The sequence below is a fragment of the Oncorhynchus mykiss genome, chromosome 19 (genome assembly GCF_057628025.1).
Source record: "Oncorhynchus mykiss isolate SJ-2025 chromosome 19, ASM5762802v1, whole genome shotgun sequence".
In the NCBI taxonomy this organism is placed as follows: domain Eukaryota; kingdom Metazoa; phylum Chordata; class Actinopteri; order Salmoniformes; family Salmonidae; genus Oncorhynchus; species Oncorhynchus mykiss.
Genome location: NC_143040.1, coordinates 2022000 through 2037506, shown reverse-complemented (window position 1 = coordinate 2037506; position 15507 = coordinate 2022000). Strand labels below are relative to the sequence as shown.

General features: G+C 40.7%; 1 protein-coding gene across 2 annotated transcripts; it reads right to left on the bottom strand.

Annotated features, from left to right (window-relative positions):
* Positions 1–1701: 1701 nt before the first annotated feature.
* On the bottom strand, positions 1702–11426 carry LOC149974631 (protein NLRC3-like). Of its 2 annotated transcripts, XM_090209781.1 has the most exons (5): positions 11354–11426; positions 6585–6906; positions 4643–4809; positions 2624–4541; positions 1702–2540 (listed from the first exon to the last, which is right to left on the bottom strand). In XM_090209781.1, exons 2-5 carry the CDS (start codon positions 6878–6880, stop codon positions 2363–2365), a joined length of 2559 nt encoding a protein of 852 aa, XP_090065907.1. In that variant the 5' UTR covers positions 6881–6906; positions 11354–11426; the 3' UTR covers positions 1702–2362. The 2 variants fall into 2 exon arrangements, with proteins under 2 accessions (XP_090065907.1, XP_090065908.1); XM_090209782.1 differs by lacking the exon at positions 1702–2540 and having other exon boundaries at positions 2620–4541.
* Positions 11427–15507: the final 4081 nt, after the last annotated feature.

Genomic DNA, 15507 nt, shown 5'->3' with positions numbered 1-15507 from the left:
ACACCTGGATATGTTTATTTTTGAACCATTCCATTGTAGATTTTGCTTTATGTTTTGGATCATTGTCTTGTTGGAAGACAAATCTCCGTCCCTGTCTCAGGTCTTTTGCAGACTCCATCAGGTTTTCTTCCAGAATGGTCCTGTATTTGGCTCCATCCATCTTCCCATGAATTTTAACCATCTTCCCTGTCCCTGCTGAAGAAAAGCAGGCCCAAACCATGATGCTGCCACCACCATGTTTGACAGTGGGGATGATGTGTTCAGGGTGATGAGCTGTGTTGCTTTTACGCCAAACATAACGTTTTGCATTGTTGCCAAAAAGTTCAATTTTGGTTTCATCTGACCAGAGCACCTTCTTCCACATGTTTGGTGTGTCTCCCAGGTGGCTTGTGGCAAACTTTAAACAACACTTTTTATGGATATCTTTAAGAAATGGCTTTCTTCTTGCCACTCTTCCATAAAGGCCAGATTTGTGCAATATACGACTGATTGTTGTCCTATGGACAGAGTCTCCCACCTCAGCTGTAGATCTCTGCAGTTCATCCAGAGTGATCATGGGCCTCTTGGCTGCATCTCTGATCAGTCTTCTCCTTGTATGAGCTGAAAGTTTAGAGGGACGGCCAGGTCTTGGTAGATTTGCAGTGGTCTGATACTCCTTCCATTTCAATATTATTGCTTGCACAGTGCTCCTTGGGATGTTTAAAGCTTGGGAAATCTTTTTGTATCCAAATCCGGCTTTAAACTTCTTCACAACAGTATCTCGGACCTGCCTGGTGTGTTCCTTGTTCTTCATGATGCTCTCTGCGCTTTTAACGGACCTCTGAGACTATCACAGTGCAGGTGCATTTATACGGAGACTTGATTACACACAGGTGGATTGTATTTATCATCATTAGTCATTTAGGTCAACATTGGATCATTCAGAGATCCTCACTGAACTTCTGGAGAGAGTTTGCTGCACTGAAAGTAAAGGGGCTGAATAATTTTGTACGCCCAATTTTTCAGTTTTTGATTTGTTAAAAAAGTTTGAAATATCCAATAAATGTCGTTCCACTTCATGATTGTGTCCCACTTGTTGTTGATTCTTCACAAAAAAATACAGTTTTATATCTTTATGTTTGAAGCCTGAAATGTGGCAAAAGGTCGCAAAGTTCAAGGGGGCCGAATACTTTCGCAAGGCACTGTACTTCATACAGAACGGAGTACAATTCATTACTAGAGACATACAGGTATTCTATCCTGCCTAATGCATACAGAACGGAGTACAATTCATTACTAGAGACATACAGGTATTCTATCCTACCTACTGCATACAGAACGGAGTACAATTCATTACTAGAGACATACAGGTATTCTATCCTACCTACTGCATACAGAACAGAGTACAATTCATTACTAGAGACATACAGGTATTCTATCCTACCTACTGCATACAGAACAGAGACATACAGGTATTCTATCCTACCTACTGCATACAGAACAGAGTACAATTCCAATAGGATATCAGAGATGCAGAAGAAGAGTATTCATGTGGTGATGATGTATGCTGTGTTGGAGTGCTCAGCCTGCTGAGTAAAGTTCCCCTTAATTCTACCATCATGTCCTCATGTTACTGACCCTACTACACTACATATGACACAACCGCTGCTCACACTATCAGGACATCTATTCTGACTTACTTCAGCTTCATCAGTTTATATGTGGGATCCACCAGAGCAGCTGAAAGCAGTCCCCCTGCAGAGACTCCTGGGTGATTGTAGCTCAGGTCCAGCTCTTTCAGGTGGGAGGGGTTTGACCTCAGAGCTGAAGACAGAGCAGCACAGTCCTCCTCTGTGACCAGACAGCCAGACAGCCTACAGAGAGACACACAACAGCTGTCTAGGTTGATGTACTGGTGTCAATCATCTTGTAGGACACCAATACATTTGTCCATGACACAAACAATGTGATAAAAAATAAGATTTTCTGATAATTTGTTTTAATAAGCTCATTACCGACCTGACTGAAACAGCTGTACTCACCCCAGTGTGTGTAGTTTACAGTCTGGATCCTCCAGTTCAGCAGACAGCAGTGTAACTCAGCTCAGTACCAACCTGACTGAAACAGCTGTACTTACCCCAGTGTGTGTAGTTTACAGTCTGGATCCACCAGTCCAGCAGACAGCAGTGTAACTCCTGAGTCCTGCAGGTCATTGTCTCTCAGCTCCAGTTGTTTCAGTTGTGAGCTGGGTGAACTCAGGACTGAGGCCAGATCAGAACAGGTACCCTCTGTCAGACCACACTGACCTAGACTAGAGGGCAGAAGAGCACAGGATTAACAAATGTTCAAACACACATAATAACTCATTGTCAAGTTATTTAACTCACACTAGTGTCTGTATGTTGCAGAGTGGACTGGTTAGTCCAACACAGAGCAGCTCCACTCCTCTGTCTCCCAGGTCATTGTAGCTGAGGTCCAGTTCTCTCAGGGGGGAGTTTGGTGTCTGCAGAGCTGAGGTCAGAGTCTCACAGGATTTATATGTGAGTTTACAGCTTTCCAGTCTGGAGAGAGGAGATAATCTGTTAGATATACAAATCCTTCATTATAATGATACTGTATACATCAACTCAATAACAGAACTTACAGTGCTCTCTTACAGGTTCTCACTACCGACAGCAACCTCTGATAACCTTTCTCTGATGTGTTGTATGTTTTCAGGTCAAACTCCTCCAGCACCTCCTCTGACATCAGTAACAGGAAGGCCAGGGCTGAACATTGGTCAGGTTCTAGCTCTGTTTCTGAAAGAGTTCCTGATCGCAGGGAGGTCTGCATGTCTCCAACTAGAGAATTGGCATCAAGTTCATTCAGACAGTGGAACAAGTTGATGATCCTTTCTGTTGAGGATTCCCTTTTGATGTTGTCTGTAAGGTACTTGACTGTTCTCTCAACTGTTTCCTCATTGGTCTGTGTGGTACATCCTGTCTGTGTCAGAAGGCCTCGTAACAGATTCTGATTGGACGCCAGTGAGAGACCCAGAAGGAAGCAGAGGAACAGGTCCAGGTCTCCAATCTCACTCTTCAAGGCCTGGTCCACTGCTCTCCTGTGTAAGTCAAACAACTGGATTGACTCCTCTTCATCATTGTCATCCTTTTTGTCTTCATCGCAATCATCGGAATCATTATCATCGATTGACGTCAACTTGTCAGGCTTCAACTTGCATGACCAGAATTTGAATCGGCTGTTTTCATAATAATCTTGACCCTTAGTGACTGCTTTGGGGGAGAAAACATTTTCCTTCTTGCCGAGACATGATTCTAAAGCATGCACTGCTGCTAGAAACTCCTGAATGCTCAGATGCACAAAGCTGTAGACCTTGTCTTGGTACAGCCCAGATTCCTCTTTAAAGATCTCTGTACACAATGCTGAGTACTCTGATGCCTCTGTGACATCAAGGCCACACTCTCTCAGGTCCTCCTCATAGAAGATCAGGTTGCCCTTCTGCAGCTGTTGGAAAGCCAGCTTTGCCAGTTTCAGGATCATCTCTTTGTCTGATTGAGACAGTTCCTTTGGGTTTGTCTCTGTGGCTTTGTTGTACTTCCTGTTCTTCAAAATTATTTGGATCATGAAGTGTGAGTACATCTGGGTCAGAGTTTTGGGGACTGCATCATTCTCTGCCTCTTTCAGCATCATCTCAAGGACAGTTGCTGATATCCAACAGAAGACTGGCATGTGGCACATGATGTGGAGGCTCCTTGATGTCTTCATGTGTTTGATGATTTCATTGGCCAGATTCTGATCTGTGATTTTCTTCCTGAAATACTCCTCCTTCTGTGGATCATTGAACCCTCTTACCTCTGTCACCTGGTCAACACACTCAGGAGGGATCTGATTGGCTGCTGCAGGCCGTGAGGTTATCCAGAGGAGAGCAGAGGGAAGCAGATTCCCCTTGATGAGATTTGTCAGCAGCACGTCCACTGAGGTTGGCTCCGTGACATCACAGCATTTCTCATTGTTTTTGAAGTCTAGAGGAAGTCGACACTCATCCAGACCATCAAAAATGAAAACAGTTTTGGTTTCACCATCTTCAATGCAGTCAATCTCTTTCAGCTCTGACAAGTAGTGGGAAAGAAGTTGCATCAGACTGTATTGGTCCTTTTTCAGGTTCAGATCACAAAAAGGAAGAGGAAACATGAAATGAATGTCTTGATTTGCTTTTCCTTCTGCCCAGTAAAGGATGACCTTCTGCACAGAGACTGTTTTTCCAATGCCAGCGATTCCTTTGGTCAGCACAGTTCTGATTGGTTTGTCTTGTCCAGGTAAAGGCTTGAAGATGTCGTTGCATTTGATTTGTGTCTCTTGTGTGGTTAGTTTCTTGGATGCCATCTCAATCTGTCTAACCTCATGTTCATTATTGAGCCCTCCACTTCCACCCTCTGTGATGTAGAGCTCTGTGTAGATGTCCTTGAACAAACTTTGATTTCCATGGTGTCCAATTCCAATGTGTTGATACTTGTGTTTCAGTTTAGCCTTAACGTCTTGTTGGACTGTCAGCAGAGTTTGACCTGTAGGAAAACAATGAGAGTTGGGACTCATAAGTTAATGTGTGTGTTTTATAAGGGCCTTTGTACCGTTCTTTGTGATATTGTATGAAACACAGTCTTACTTCTTCTGTCCAGAAGGTTGTGTGTGATCTTTAATACATCCTCACTGTCCAAACTCTCCACTTCCTTATTGTCATCTGGTAATGGTTCCTGGCTGAAAGCAGGTGGCTGATCACTCTTCATTGATAGCAGGCTGGTTGTAGGTGACTCTGCTCTGGGCTTCTGGACACTGAACAAAACAGGGAGACAGAACACCTCATCAATATCACATCAAATCCTCATCTACTTCATTTTAACAACTGTATAGTGGAACTTCTAGAAGTCCTGATGTTTCTTTTAAAGCTACAGTCTGCAATTGTTAAATCCATTTTTGGCCTTTTAAATGAATGATGTACAGTCATGGCCAAAAGTTTTGAGAATGAATATACATTTTCACAAAGTCTGCTGCCTCAGTTTGTATGATAGAAATTTGCATATACTCCAGAATGTTATGAAGAGTGATCAGATGATTTTCAAAGCCCCTCTTTGCCATGCAAATGAACTGAATCCCCCAAAAACATTTCCACTGCATTTCAGCCCTGCCGCAAAAGGACCAGCCGACATCATGTCAGTGATTCTCTCCTTAACACAGGTGCGAGTGTTGATGAGGATAAGGCTGTAGATCACTCTGTCATGCTGATTGAGTTCGAATAACAGACTGGAAGCTTCAAAAGGAGGGTTGTGTTTGGAATCATTGTTCTTCCTCTGTCAACCACGGTTACCTGCAAGGAAACACGTGCCGTCATCATTGCTTAGCACAATAAAAGGGATTCACGGGCAAGGATAATGCTGCCAGTAAGATCGCAACTAAATCAACCATTTATCGGATCATCAAGAGCTTCAAGGAGAGCGGTTCAATTGTTGTGAATGAAGGCTTCAGGGCTCCCAAATTCCAGAAAGCGAAAGCACCGTCTCCTAAAGTTGATTCAGCTGTAGAATCGGGGCACCACCAGTACAGAGTTTGCGCAGGAATGGCAGTAGGCAGGTGTGAGTGCATCTGCACGCACAGTGAGGTGAAGACTTTTGGAGGATGGCCTGGTGTCAAGAAGGGCAGCAAAGAAGCCACTTCTCTCCAGGAAAAAAGTCAGGGCCAGACTGATATTCTGCAAAAGGTACAGGGATTGGACTGCTGAGGACTGGGGTAGAGTCATTTTCTCTGATGAATCCCCTTTCCGATTGTTTGGGGCATCCAGAAAAAAGCTTGTCCGGAGAAGACAAGGTGAGCGCTACCATCAGTCCTGTGTCATGCCAACAGTAAAGCATCCTGAGACCATTCATGTGTGGGGTTGCTTCTCAGCTAAGGGAGTGGGCTCATTCACAATTTTGCCTAAGAACACAGCCATGAATAAAGAATGGTACCAACACATTCTCTGAGAACAACTTCTCCCAACCATCCAGAAACAGTTTGGTGACGAACCATGCCTTTTCCAGCATGATGGAGCGCCTTATCATAAGGCAAAAGTGATAACTAAGTGGCTCGGGGAAGAAAAAAATATCAATATTTTGGGTCCATGGCCAGGAAACTCCCCAGACCTTAATCCCATTGAGAACTTTTGGTCAATCCTCAACAGGTGGGTGGACAAACAAAACCCCACAAATTCTGACAAACTCCAAGCATTGATTATGCAAGAATGGGCTGCCATCAGTCAGGATGTGGCCCAGAAGTTAATTGACAGCATGCCAGGGCGGAATGCAGAGGTCTTGAAAAAGAAGGGTCAACACTGCAAATATTGACTCTTTGCATCAACTTCATGTAATTGTCAATAAAAGCCTTTGACACTTATGAAATGCTTGTAATTATACTTCAGTATTCCATAGTAACATCTGACAAAAATATCTAAAGACACTGAGGCAGCAGACTTTGTGAAAACGAATATTTGTGTCATTCTCAAAAATGTTGGGAACACTTTTCCCTTTAGTTTTATATCTTTAAGAGAAATGTATATTTTACATTTAATCTCTTACCACTTTGAACTGGTGTCTTGAGTCATTTTAGAGGCAGTGGTCCCGTCCTCTCTCTCCCCAAAGATACTCATTTTAGAGGCAGTGGTCTCCTCCTCTCTCTCCCCAGAGAGACTCATTTTAAAGGCAGTAGTCCCCTCCTCTCTCTCCCCAGAGAGACTAATTTTAGAGGCAGTGGTCTCCTCCTCTCTCTCACCAGAGAGACTTATTTTAGAGGCAGTAGGCCCCTCCTTTCTCTCCCCAGAGAGACTCATTTTAGAGGCAGTGGTCTCCTCCTCTCTCTCCCCAGAGAGACTCATTTTGATGTAAGTCAAAACTCACTCAGCTACAATAAGAAATAACAGAACAGTCAATATTTCTGAACAATGTTGAAGAACCATAAACAATGACAACACATTTACTATCTGTGGTCAAAGAGTTCAATCAGCGACTTCATATTGTATCCAACATACACAGTCCACTATGTTATTAAAGATACACAGTCCACTATGTTATTAAAGATACACAGTCCACTATGTTATTAAAGATACACAGTCCACTATGTTATTAAAGATTCACAGTCCACTATGTTATTAAAGATACACAGTCCAATATGTTATTCATTTGATTTGACTTGGATCCCCATTTGCTGATTCCACAACAACAGCTAGTCTACCTGGTTGGATCCCCTGACTCCATAACAACAGCTAGTCTACCTGGTTGGATCCCCTGATTCCATAACAACAGCTAGTCTACCTGGTTGGATCCCCATTAGCTGACTCCATAACAACAGCTAGTCGACCTGGTTGGATCCCCTGATTCCATAACAACAGCTAGTCTACCTGGTTGGATCCCCTGACTTCATAACAATAGCTAGTCTACCTGGTTGGATCCCCTGATTCCATAACAACAGCTAGTCTACCTGGTTGGATTCCCTGACTTCATAACAACAGCTAGTCTACCTGGTTGGATCCCCTGATTCCATAACAGACCATTTTTGGGGGGAAATCCATTACAGCAAAGTACTTCATTAATTGTTAACCAGAAATGATTTGATATTGATATAAACATGCCTGCTTTGGGTCTTTAAAGCTAGAATCCTTAGTTGCTACATCAATTTTTGGACTTATGAATTAATGATATACTGTAAACTGTGACGACCCTCCCACTCTGTCTGCCGTATTCTCTCTTTGTTCTCGTTTCCTTATTAGGATGCCGGTGGGCGGAGTTTGGAGGGTCGTCAGCTACATGGGAAACACCTGGGTCCAGTGTGTCCAAGGACAAATACACCACTTCCCCATTCTTGGAGGACACTCCATGCAGACACCTTTTGGATTTTGTTGTGTATCTTGGTGGTTTGCTTTTGCACCTTTCAACACCCTGCATTATCACATTCATGCAAAACACTGACTTACATGACTGATTACACCATTACCATTGTATCTTGAACTTCGTTTACTTTATTTAATAAATATATGTTTTGTTACTCCTTATCTCCACGTTGTCTCCCTTTTGTTACGGGCTTTGAGCCGGTTCGTGACAATACTGATCCATTCTTGAAGAATAGAACTTATAAATGCCTCATGAGTTCAGTTCAACTGTCGTACTGAATCAGAACCCAAAATATAAGCTTGTTTTACCCCAATGTTTGTAAACAATCACCGTAGCCTTAAAACATGGTTAAAACTGTAATTTAATGTTGATATAATGTCTGGTCAGTCCTTGCATCCATAGCTTCGTCTATGAATCCGTCGATATCGCCCTTCCGCATCTGCGGTTGAAGATGGCAGAGCTTCAACGGTGTTTGTCAGACCACGAGACATCCCGAAAATCGTTTTTCTCACAAAATCTTATGTAGCGTCTGAACGGTTTGTCCTAAAAACTTTTATGGCCTACAAACTATTATGACCATATTATATTGTATTTATACTAACAATAACATATAACATGTATTTTCGATAGGCAATGAGTTGAAAAACTACCAACCTCAGATTTCCAACTTCCTGGTTGGATTTTTCTCAGGTTTTCGCCTGCCATATGAGTTCTGTTATACTCACAGACATCATTCAAACAGTTTTAGAAACTTCAGAGTGTTTTCTATCCAATACAACTAATAATATGCATATATTAGCTTCTGGGCCTGAGTAGCAGGATGTTTACTCTGGGCACGCTTTTCATCCAAACATGAAAATGCTGCCCCCTATCCCAAACAGGTTTTAAACCTGACCTTAACCACACTGCTAACCTTGTGCCTAACCATTACCTCAGATTAAGGATAATTAACGTGGCAGGTTAGGATGACTAATGTGGCAGGTTAGGATTATTAACGTCGTAGGTTAGGATAATTAACGTGGCAGGTTAGGATAATTAACGTGGTAGGAGAGCAAAATGTTTCAACAACGAGAGTTTCTATTGGACAAATTCAGGTAGTTCCCTCTCCTTATCATTTAGTGCAGGGATGGAGAACATTGATAAGGTGGGGGCCACAAAAAAATGTCAGTCATCATGAGGGGCCTCAGTGTCTCGTGGGTCTGCATACCCACATCCATACACCCCCATGGGTCAGGAGAAAACATTTTCAGTTTTACAGAGAATTCTACTCATGTTGCCATGGGGACATGTTGCCATGAGGTGGAGGCAAATGTTAACAGTTTTTAATATGATAACTGATGATCAATGGGACCCACCCCAGTTGGTAATTCAACCATGCTTACAAGTTTAGCCGCTAGACTAATTTACCAATCTAAAAACATGTAGCTAACATGGGCTAATAGACTGACTGCTGATGCTCAACCACATTTACAAACTGCACTGTGTGTTTTCTATTATTCTAACGGTCAACAGGAAGTTGAGACCCAGACTGAGTTCCAAAACAATGTTTTTATTATTATTGGTTGCGGGCCGCCAGTTGCACATCCCTGGTTTAGTGAAGAGACTCATGTTCTGCTTGAGTTCACTTGAGGTGCGATCAGTTTATCTCGCCCGGCACCGGGGTTTACATTCTGAGAAAAGGCGTGCTGATGATTCAAAACGCGCATAGATGAGCGGGTGACGTAATATCGAGCGCATCTGCAGTTCGTCAAACAGACCACTGCCTTCCTCATCTGTCACCAGAAAGCTTTAAAGTTGACATGTGATTTAGCCCTACATTTAAATAGTTCCTACGCACATTGTTGAACGTCACATTTACTTGACGAGGCAGACTATTTTACTTATTGACAGCTATACATAATTCCGATGTCTTCTTTCGGGAAGTGAAAGTGAGCCAGTTTCCTCAGATAATAATCACCTTAATGTGCTGTCAATCACCGATAACAATAATACCATACCTCATAGCCCTGTAGCCTTTCTCACATCACATTGGATCTTACTGATTAGGCTAATCACTATGAATCAATACCAACGTAAATAAGCCTAAAATAATCATTCTTGAACGTTTAAATCAATATTGTATTAACTTGGCGGATGTCCTAAACCCTAAATCATCTCTCTCTTTATGATGAACTAACTTCTCAAAAATACTTTTCTACATTACATTGTAAAAGAAAGCTACAAACCTCTCAAACATTTTTCTTCGACGATAACGTCCGTTACTTCCTCTACTTCCTTATACAAATATTTCCCGTTTCAACTAGTGATGGGTCGTTCGATAACGACAGGTTGTTTTTGAACGGATCTTTTTGGTGAACGTCGGTAACCGAATTGCATCGGTGAAAGAGCCGTTCATTTCGCTCCCTGGTTTACATACAGCTACGAGGTGCTTTTTGAGCTCAAAACAACGATTACCTGCAGATAAGTTACACAATAATTATCTGAAGAGGGTGAATCCTTACTGCAGAAACAATAAATAGTGGGCCGAGCGCGTCATTCTTGTCAAGGCTTTGTAGTGCGTAAAAAACAAACAGTTGATCTAATCATTTAAATACTAGTTATTGAAAAAAAGAAAAACGCCCACTTAATTCTTTCGCCAAAACTTTTGTATTTTCCTGATGTATGAATTTTAGTGACGTTGCCAGTTCTTGTTCCTGAATGTGTTTCGTTATTTGGTCCTCAAAACTTGAACTCGAGATTTACCCATTTGGAGATTGCAGCGTTTCCCGCAACCATATGATTGGTCGGGTAAGCTAATGCGTCATCACCCTCCCTCATCTGATTGGTCGGGTAGGCGGACCTTCTTACTTTGTGGATGTGGTAACTAGTGAGCAAAGCAGATCACCACCTTTCTGAGTTTATCAACTTAATGTCGCATTCAAAACCACAGGGTTCTCGGTAAAAAACCAAATCTGACTGGGAAAAATCGATTTGAACCGTCCTCTTTCTCGAGAGCTGACATCGTATTTTTCAGAGCTCCGAGTTGTTGTGATCGCGGCAAAAACTTTTCACATGAGCCCTTCATTTGGTTTCAATACCCATTGCCGCACGTCACTTTTACTTGCACGAATTGACGAGAATTACTTTTATTTTTCAAAGAAACTAGTTTACGTGATACACGTCTTCCCCCGGGAAGTGAAAGAGCGCAAAGATAATAATCACGATCATGTGCAGTCAATCTCCCATACCCTACCTACCTCATAGCCCTGTAGACTATAATATAACATTGATTCATATTGACTAGGCTGATCAATATGAATCAGCATCAATGTAAGGAAGCCTAAAATAATTATTATTGAAAGTTTAAATCAGTATTGTAATAATTTAACAATTCTGTGGATGTCTTACCCCTCTGTGCGATGGCCTAACTCCTCCGAACCACTTTTCTCCATAAAATTGTAAAAGAACGGTACAGTACAAACCTTAGAAACATTTTTCTTCTACTGATATTGTCCATTTCTTCCTTCACTTCCTTATAAATGTACTTCCTATTTCAACACAGTGGGCTGGTTCAACATGTATACGATTATATTATAGATTCACATTCATGTCATGTAACGTTTTCATACACTTAATGCAAGTATTCAGCCCATAAATTCATATTCTATCTGGTACAAGTGCATTTTGTATTATTTTATATTAGGATTTGTTTGAGTGATGTTTTACAGTACTACCAGCAGAGGGCAGTGTGACAACAACCAGGTTCGGCAGAGGGACGCAAGACGTTCATATCTGTGTTTTTATGGTAACAATGATAGACAATGACAATGATTCTGTAAACCCCCCAAAATATTGATTATAATGTATAGCATATGAAGTTAAAAATAGACTATTTATAATGTGAAGTTACATTGAACTAATCACACTAATCAAAGACACAGAGACCAACACACATTCAGAGATAGACATGCGCAGACAAATACATTCCATTCCTTTTCCTGTCATTTATTGAAAATGTATTTGACAGAGATACTTCACATCAATCATAATTTCTGTAAATGTGACAGATTTAGCCAGCTAGCTAATTTAACTGTAGTTTCTGGGCAGGTAGATCAACGTAGGTCGAACAGCTCCTTATATGTCCTTCAGACACTCTCAAGTCATTGATAAAGGAGTGACAGGTCACACAGCTCCTTATATGTCCTTCAGACACTCTCAAGTCATTGGTAAAGGAGTGACAGGTTACACAGCTCCTTATGTCTGTCAATGGTCAATGTGTTCCAGACGTGAGGCTCTCACTGACAAAACTACTGATATACTGAGGTGGTGGTGTTGATAATCAGTCTCTCTCATGAACCTCTAACAGGCCAACACTGTATAGTATATTCATCAAATAAGTGTCTGTGGTTTTAAGTTGAATGCCAAATTCTCAGAGCCAGTTTCCCAGACACATTCACAGTGAGTATGCAAATACAGTAAGTACATTCCAATAACATCACAATACATGTTTACAATCTCCTCCCATAGGGTGTCATTTCAGATGGTAATCCTAGACTCCCCTCATCTCCTCCAATAGGGTGTCATTTCAGATGGTAATCTTCGACTCCCCTCATCTCCTCCAATAGGGTGTCATTTCAGATGGTAGTCCTCGACCCCCTCATCTCCTCCAATAGGGTGTCATTTCAGATGGTAATCCTAGACTCTCCTCATCTCCTCCAATAGGGTGTCATTTCAGATGGTAGTCCTAGACTCTCCTCATCTCCTCCTATAGGGTGTCATTTCAGATGGTAATCTTAGTCTCCCCTCATCTCCTCCAATAGGGTGTCATTTCAGATGGAAGTTCGTTTTCTAATACTCATACTAACCATACTAACCACACTATTTGTGACGTGAATTGAGTATATAGTACGCTTAATGGTCATAGTATGATATAGTTTAGTATGCCAAAAGTTTCCGGATATCGTACAAAATTTGCCAAAATATGAAGTTTATACGCAGAGGACACTACTTCCGCACTTTAGGGCCCATAATGCAATTCTTCATGAAATGGGCGGGGCTTCACGTCGTTTTCAGATTTGAAGAAAATAGTGGAAAGTATGTTGCTGAAGTCCAACGACAGCGGATACAAATTAATTGCTTTAACTAATTATGACAAATGTTAAGAACATTTTGAGCAATGTAATAAAGTAATTACTTTTCAAATAAATTACCTTACACGTTATGTTGGCTGACAATTTGCTAGCTGCGCTGTCCTTACGAACCACACATCATATCATTACAGCTGTATGTACCGGTATGTTAGCTACCTACCTAACGCTACAGTAGTTGGCTACTTATACATCAAACGTGTCAGTATATTAACTACAGGCCAACTAACTACTCAACGTTTATTGACTTGATTATTCCCGTCATTCTTCGCTTAGCTAAATGGTATAGTCGTTGTGCTTTCGTAAATTCTCTCTGTCTCTACTCCGATTTCAGAGCATCTCGCCTGAGAGACCAGAGCGCAGAATAATGAATTTACGAGGCGCTCAACACCCGTTGAATATGACCAGTGTCAGTAAACATCGGGCGGAAAAGGCGTAATTAAATTGTTTCCAGCAGCACCAGAAAGCTCAAATCAACCCTACTCCTCTGTCTGAGCGTCCAGATTTAATTTAATAACACACCCAAAGTCTAACAATGTCTAACTAGTAATTTGTTACGCTAACTAGCTAGCAAGAGGTTGCATAGCAACAGCATCAACTTCCGGTAGAGAAGGCAACGAGCTGGTCGGTTACAGTATACTAAAATTAACTAATAGTATGTAGTATATAAATCATTAAGTATGTAGTATACTGTATACTAAAATGAACTGATAGTATGTAGTATATAATCATTAAGTATGTAGTATACAGTATACTAAAATGAACTAATAGTATGTAGTATATACTCATTAAGTATGTAGTATACAGTATACTAAAATGAACTAATAGTATGTAGTATATACTCATTAAGTATGTAGTATACAGTATACTAAAATGAACTAATAGTATGTAGTATACAGTATACTAAAATGAACTAATAGTATGTAGTATATAATCATTAAGTATGTAGTATACAGTATACTAAAATTAACTAATAGTATGTAGTATATACTCATTAAGTATGTAGTATACAGTATACTAAAATGAACTAATAGTATGTAGTATACAGTATACTAAAATGAACTAATAGTATGTAGTATATACTCATTAAGTATGTAGTATACAGTATACTAAAATGAACTAATAGTATGTAGTATATACTCATTAAGTATGTAGTATACAGTATACTAAAATGAACTAATAGTATGTAGTATACAGTATACTAAAATTAACTAATAGTATGTAGTATACAGTATATTAAAATGAACTAATAGTATGTAGTATATACTCATTAAGTATGTAATATACAGTATGTTAGTATGGGTATTCAAACACAGCTCTAGACTCCTCTACCCCCTCATCTTGGCACACAAGACTGTCACCTCTAAACCAGAGACAATCACACAAACTCTGACTGTTGTCTATGGTCACACCCTCAAATAGCACCCTCCTCATTATATAATGTACTGCTTCGCCCTATTCCCTATGGAGTGCACTAATATGACCAGGGCCCATAGGGCTCTCTATAGGGAATAGGATGCCATTTGGGACAGCTTTGGATGATCAGTAAAGGTCGAGGGTCATGCTCAGGGGGTTACCATGGAGATAGAGGAATATGTAGAATTAAAACGGGATGGCCAAACCTACTCCTGGAGAGATGCTACTGGCCGTGCAGGCTTTTACTCCGACCCTGCTCTAGCACACCTGATTCTACTAATCAGTCTAATCAGAACCGTGACTGGCAGAATGGGGTGTGTTAGAGCAGGGCTGAAGCAAAAGCCTGCAGACCCAGTAGCTCTCTGGGAGGAGGGTTGATATCACCAAGACCACTTTAGGTTCATACGGCATCAACTAGCATTCTGATTGGTTTACCGGCCATCAACTAGCTTTCTGATTGGTTTACCGGCCATCAACAAGCTTTCTGATTGGTTACCTCACATATAAAGCAAATTTATTGGATCTTGGTCACTCCTTTTATATTCTTTATATGGTATTTCTGAACAGGTGTATTATGATCCTAGCAGACATGTGTATGAATGATCATGTATGTAACAGGTGTGTGTACAGTAAACTACCCAGAAACAGAATACATTCTCTTTAAAACTCAAACAAGAGCACTATGGAACCATTTTAGGAACCAAAAACTATATTTAATTGCTTAGAAAAATGTATTGAATTTTATTTGGAAGGCTAAGCCAGACAAAATTAAACGTGCCCATTTAAATAATGAATATGAGTTTGGGGGGCTAAAATTAAAGCTTTAAACCTCTCACTAAAATCTTCCCTCATACATAAATTATAATTAATTAAACCCAAAATGGTTCTCCAGTAGATTAAGAAAATCTCATCCTTTGTTTAAAATTTGCTTTTTGCCTTTATACAGATTACAACTTCTCATTTCTGACTAATTGAAAATTACATTTTGTTTAAAGTACCGCCCTTTCTTCAACAAGCCATACAAAGCTGGTTACAATTTCAGTTTTATACTCCGTAAAAGGTAGAAAAAAATA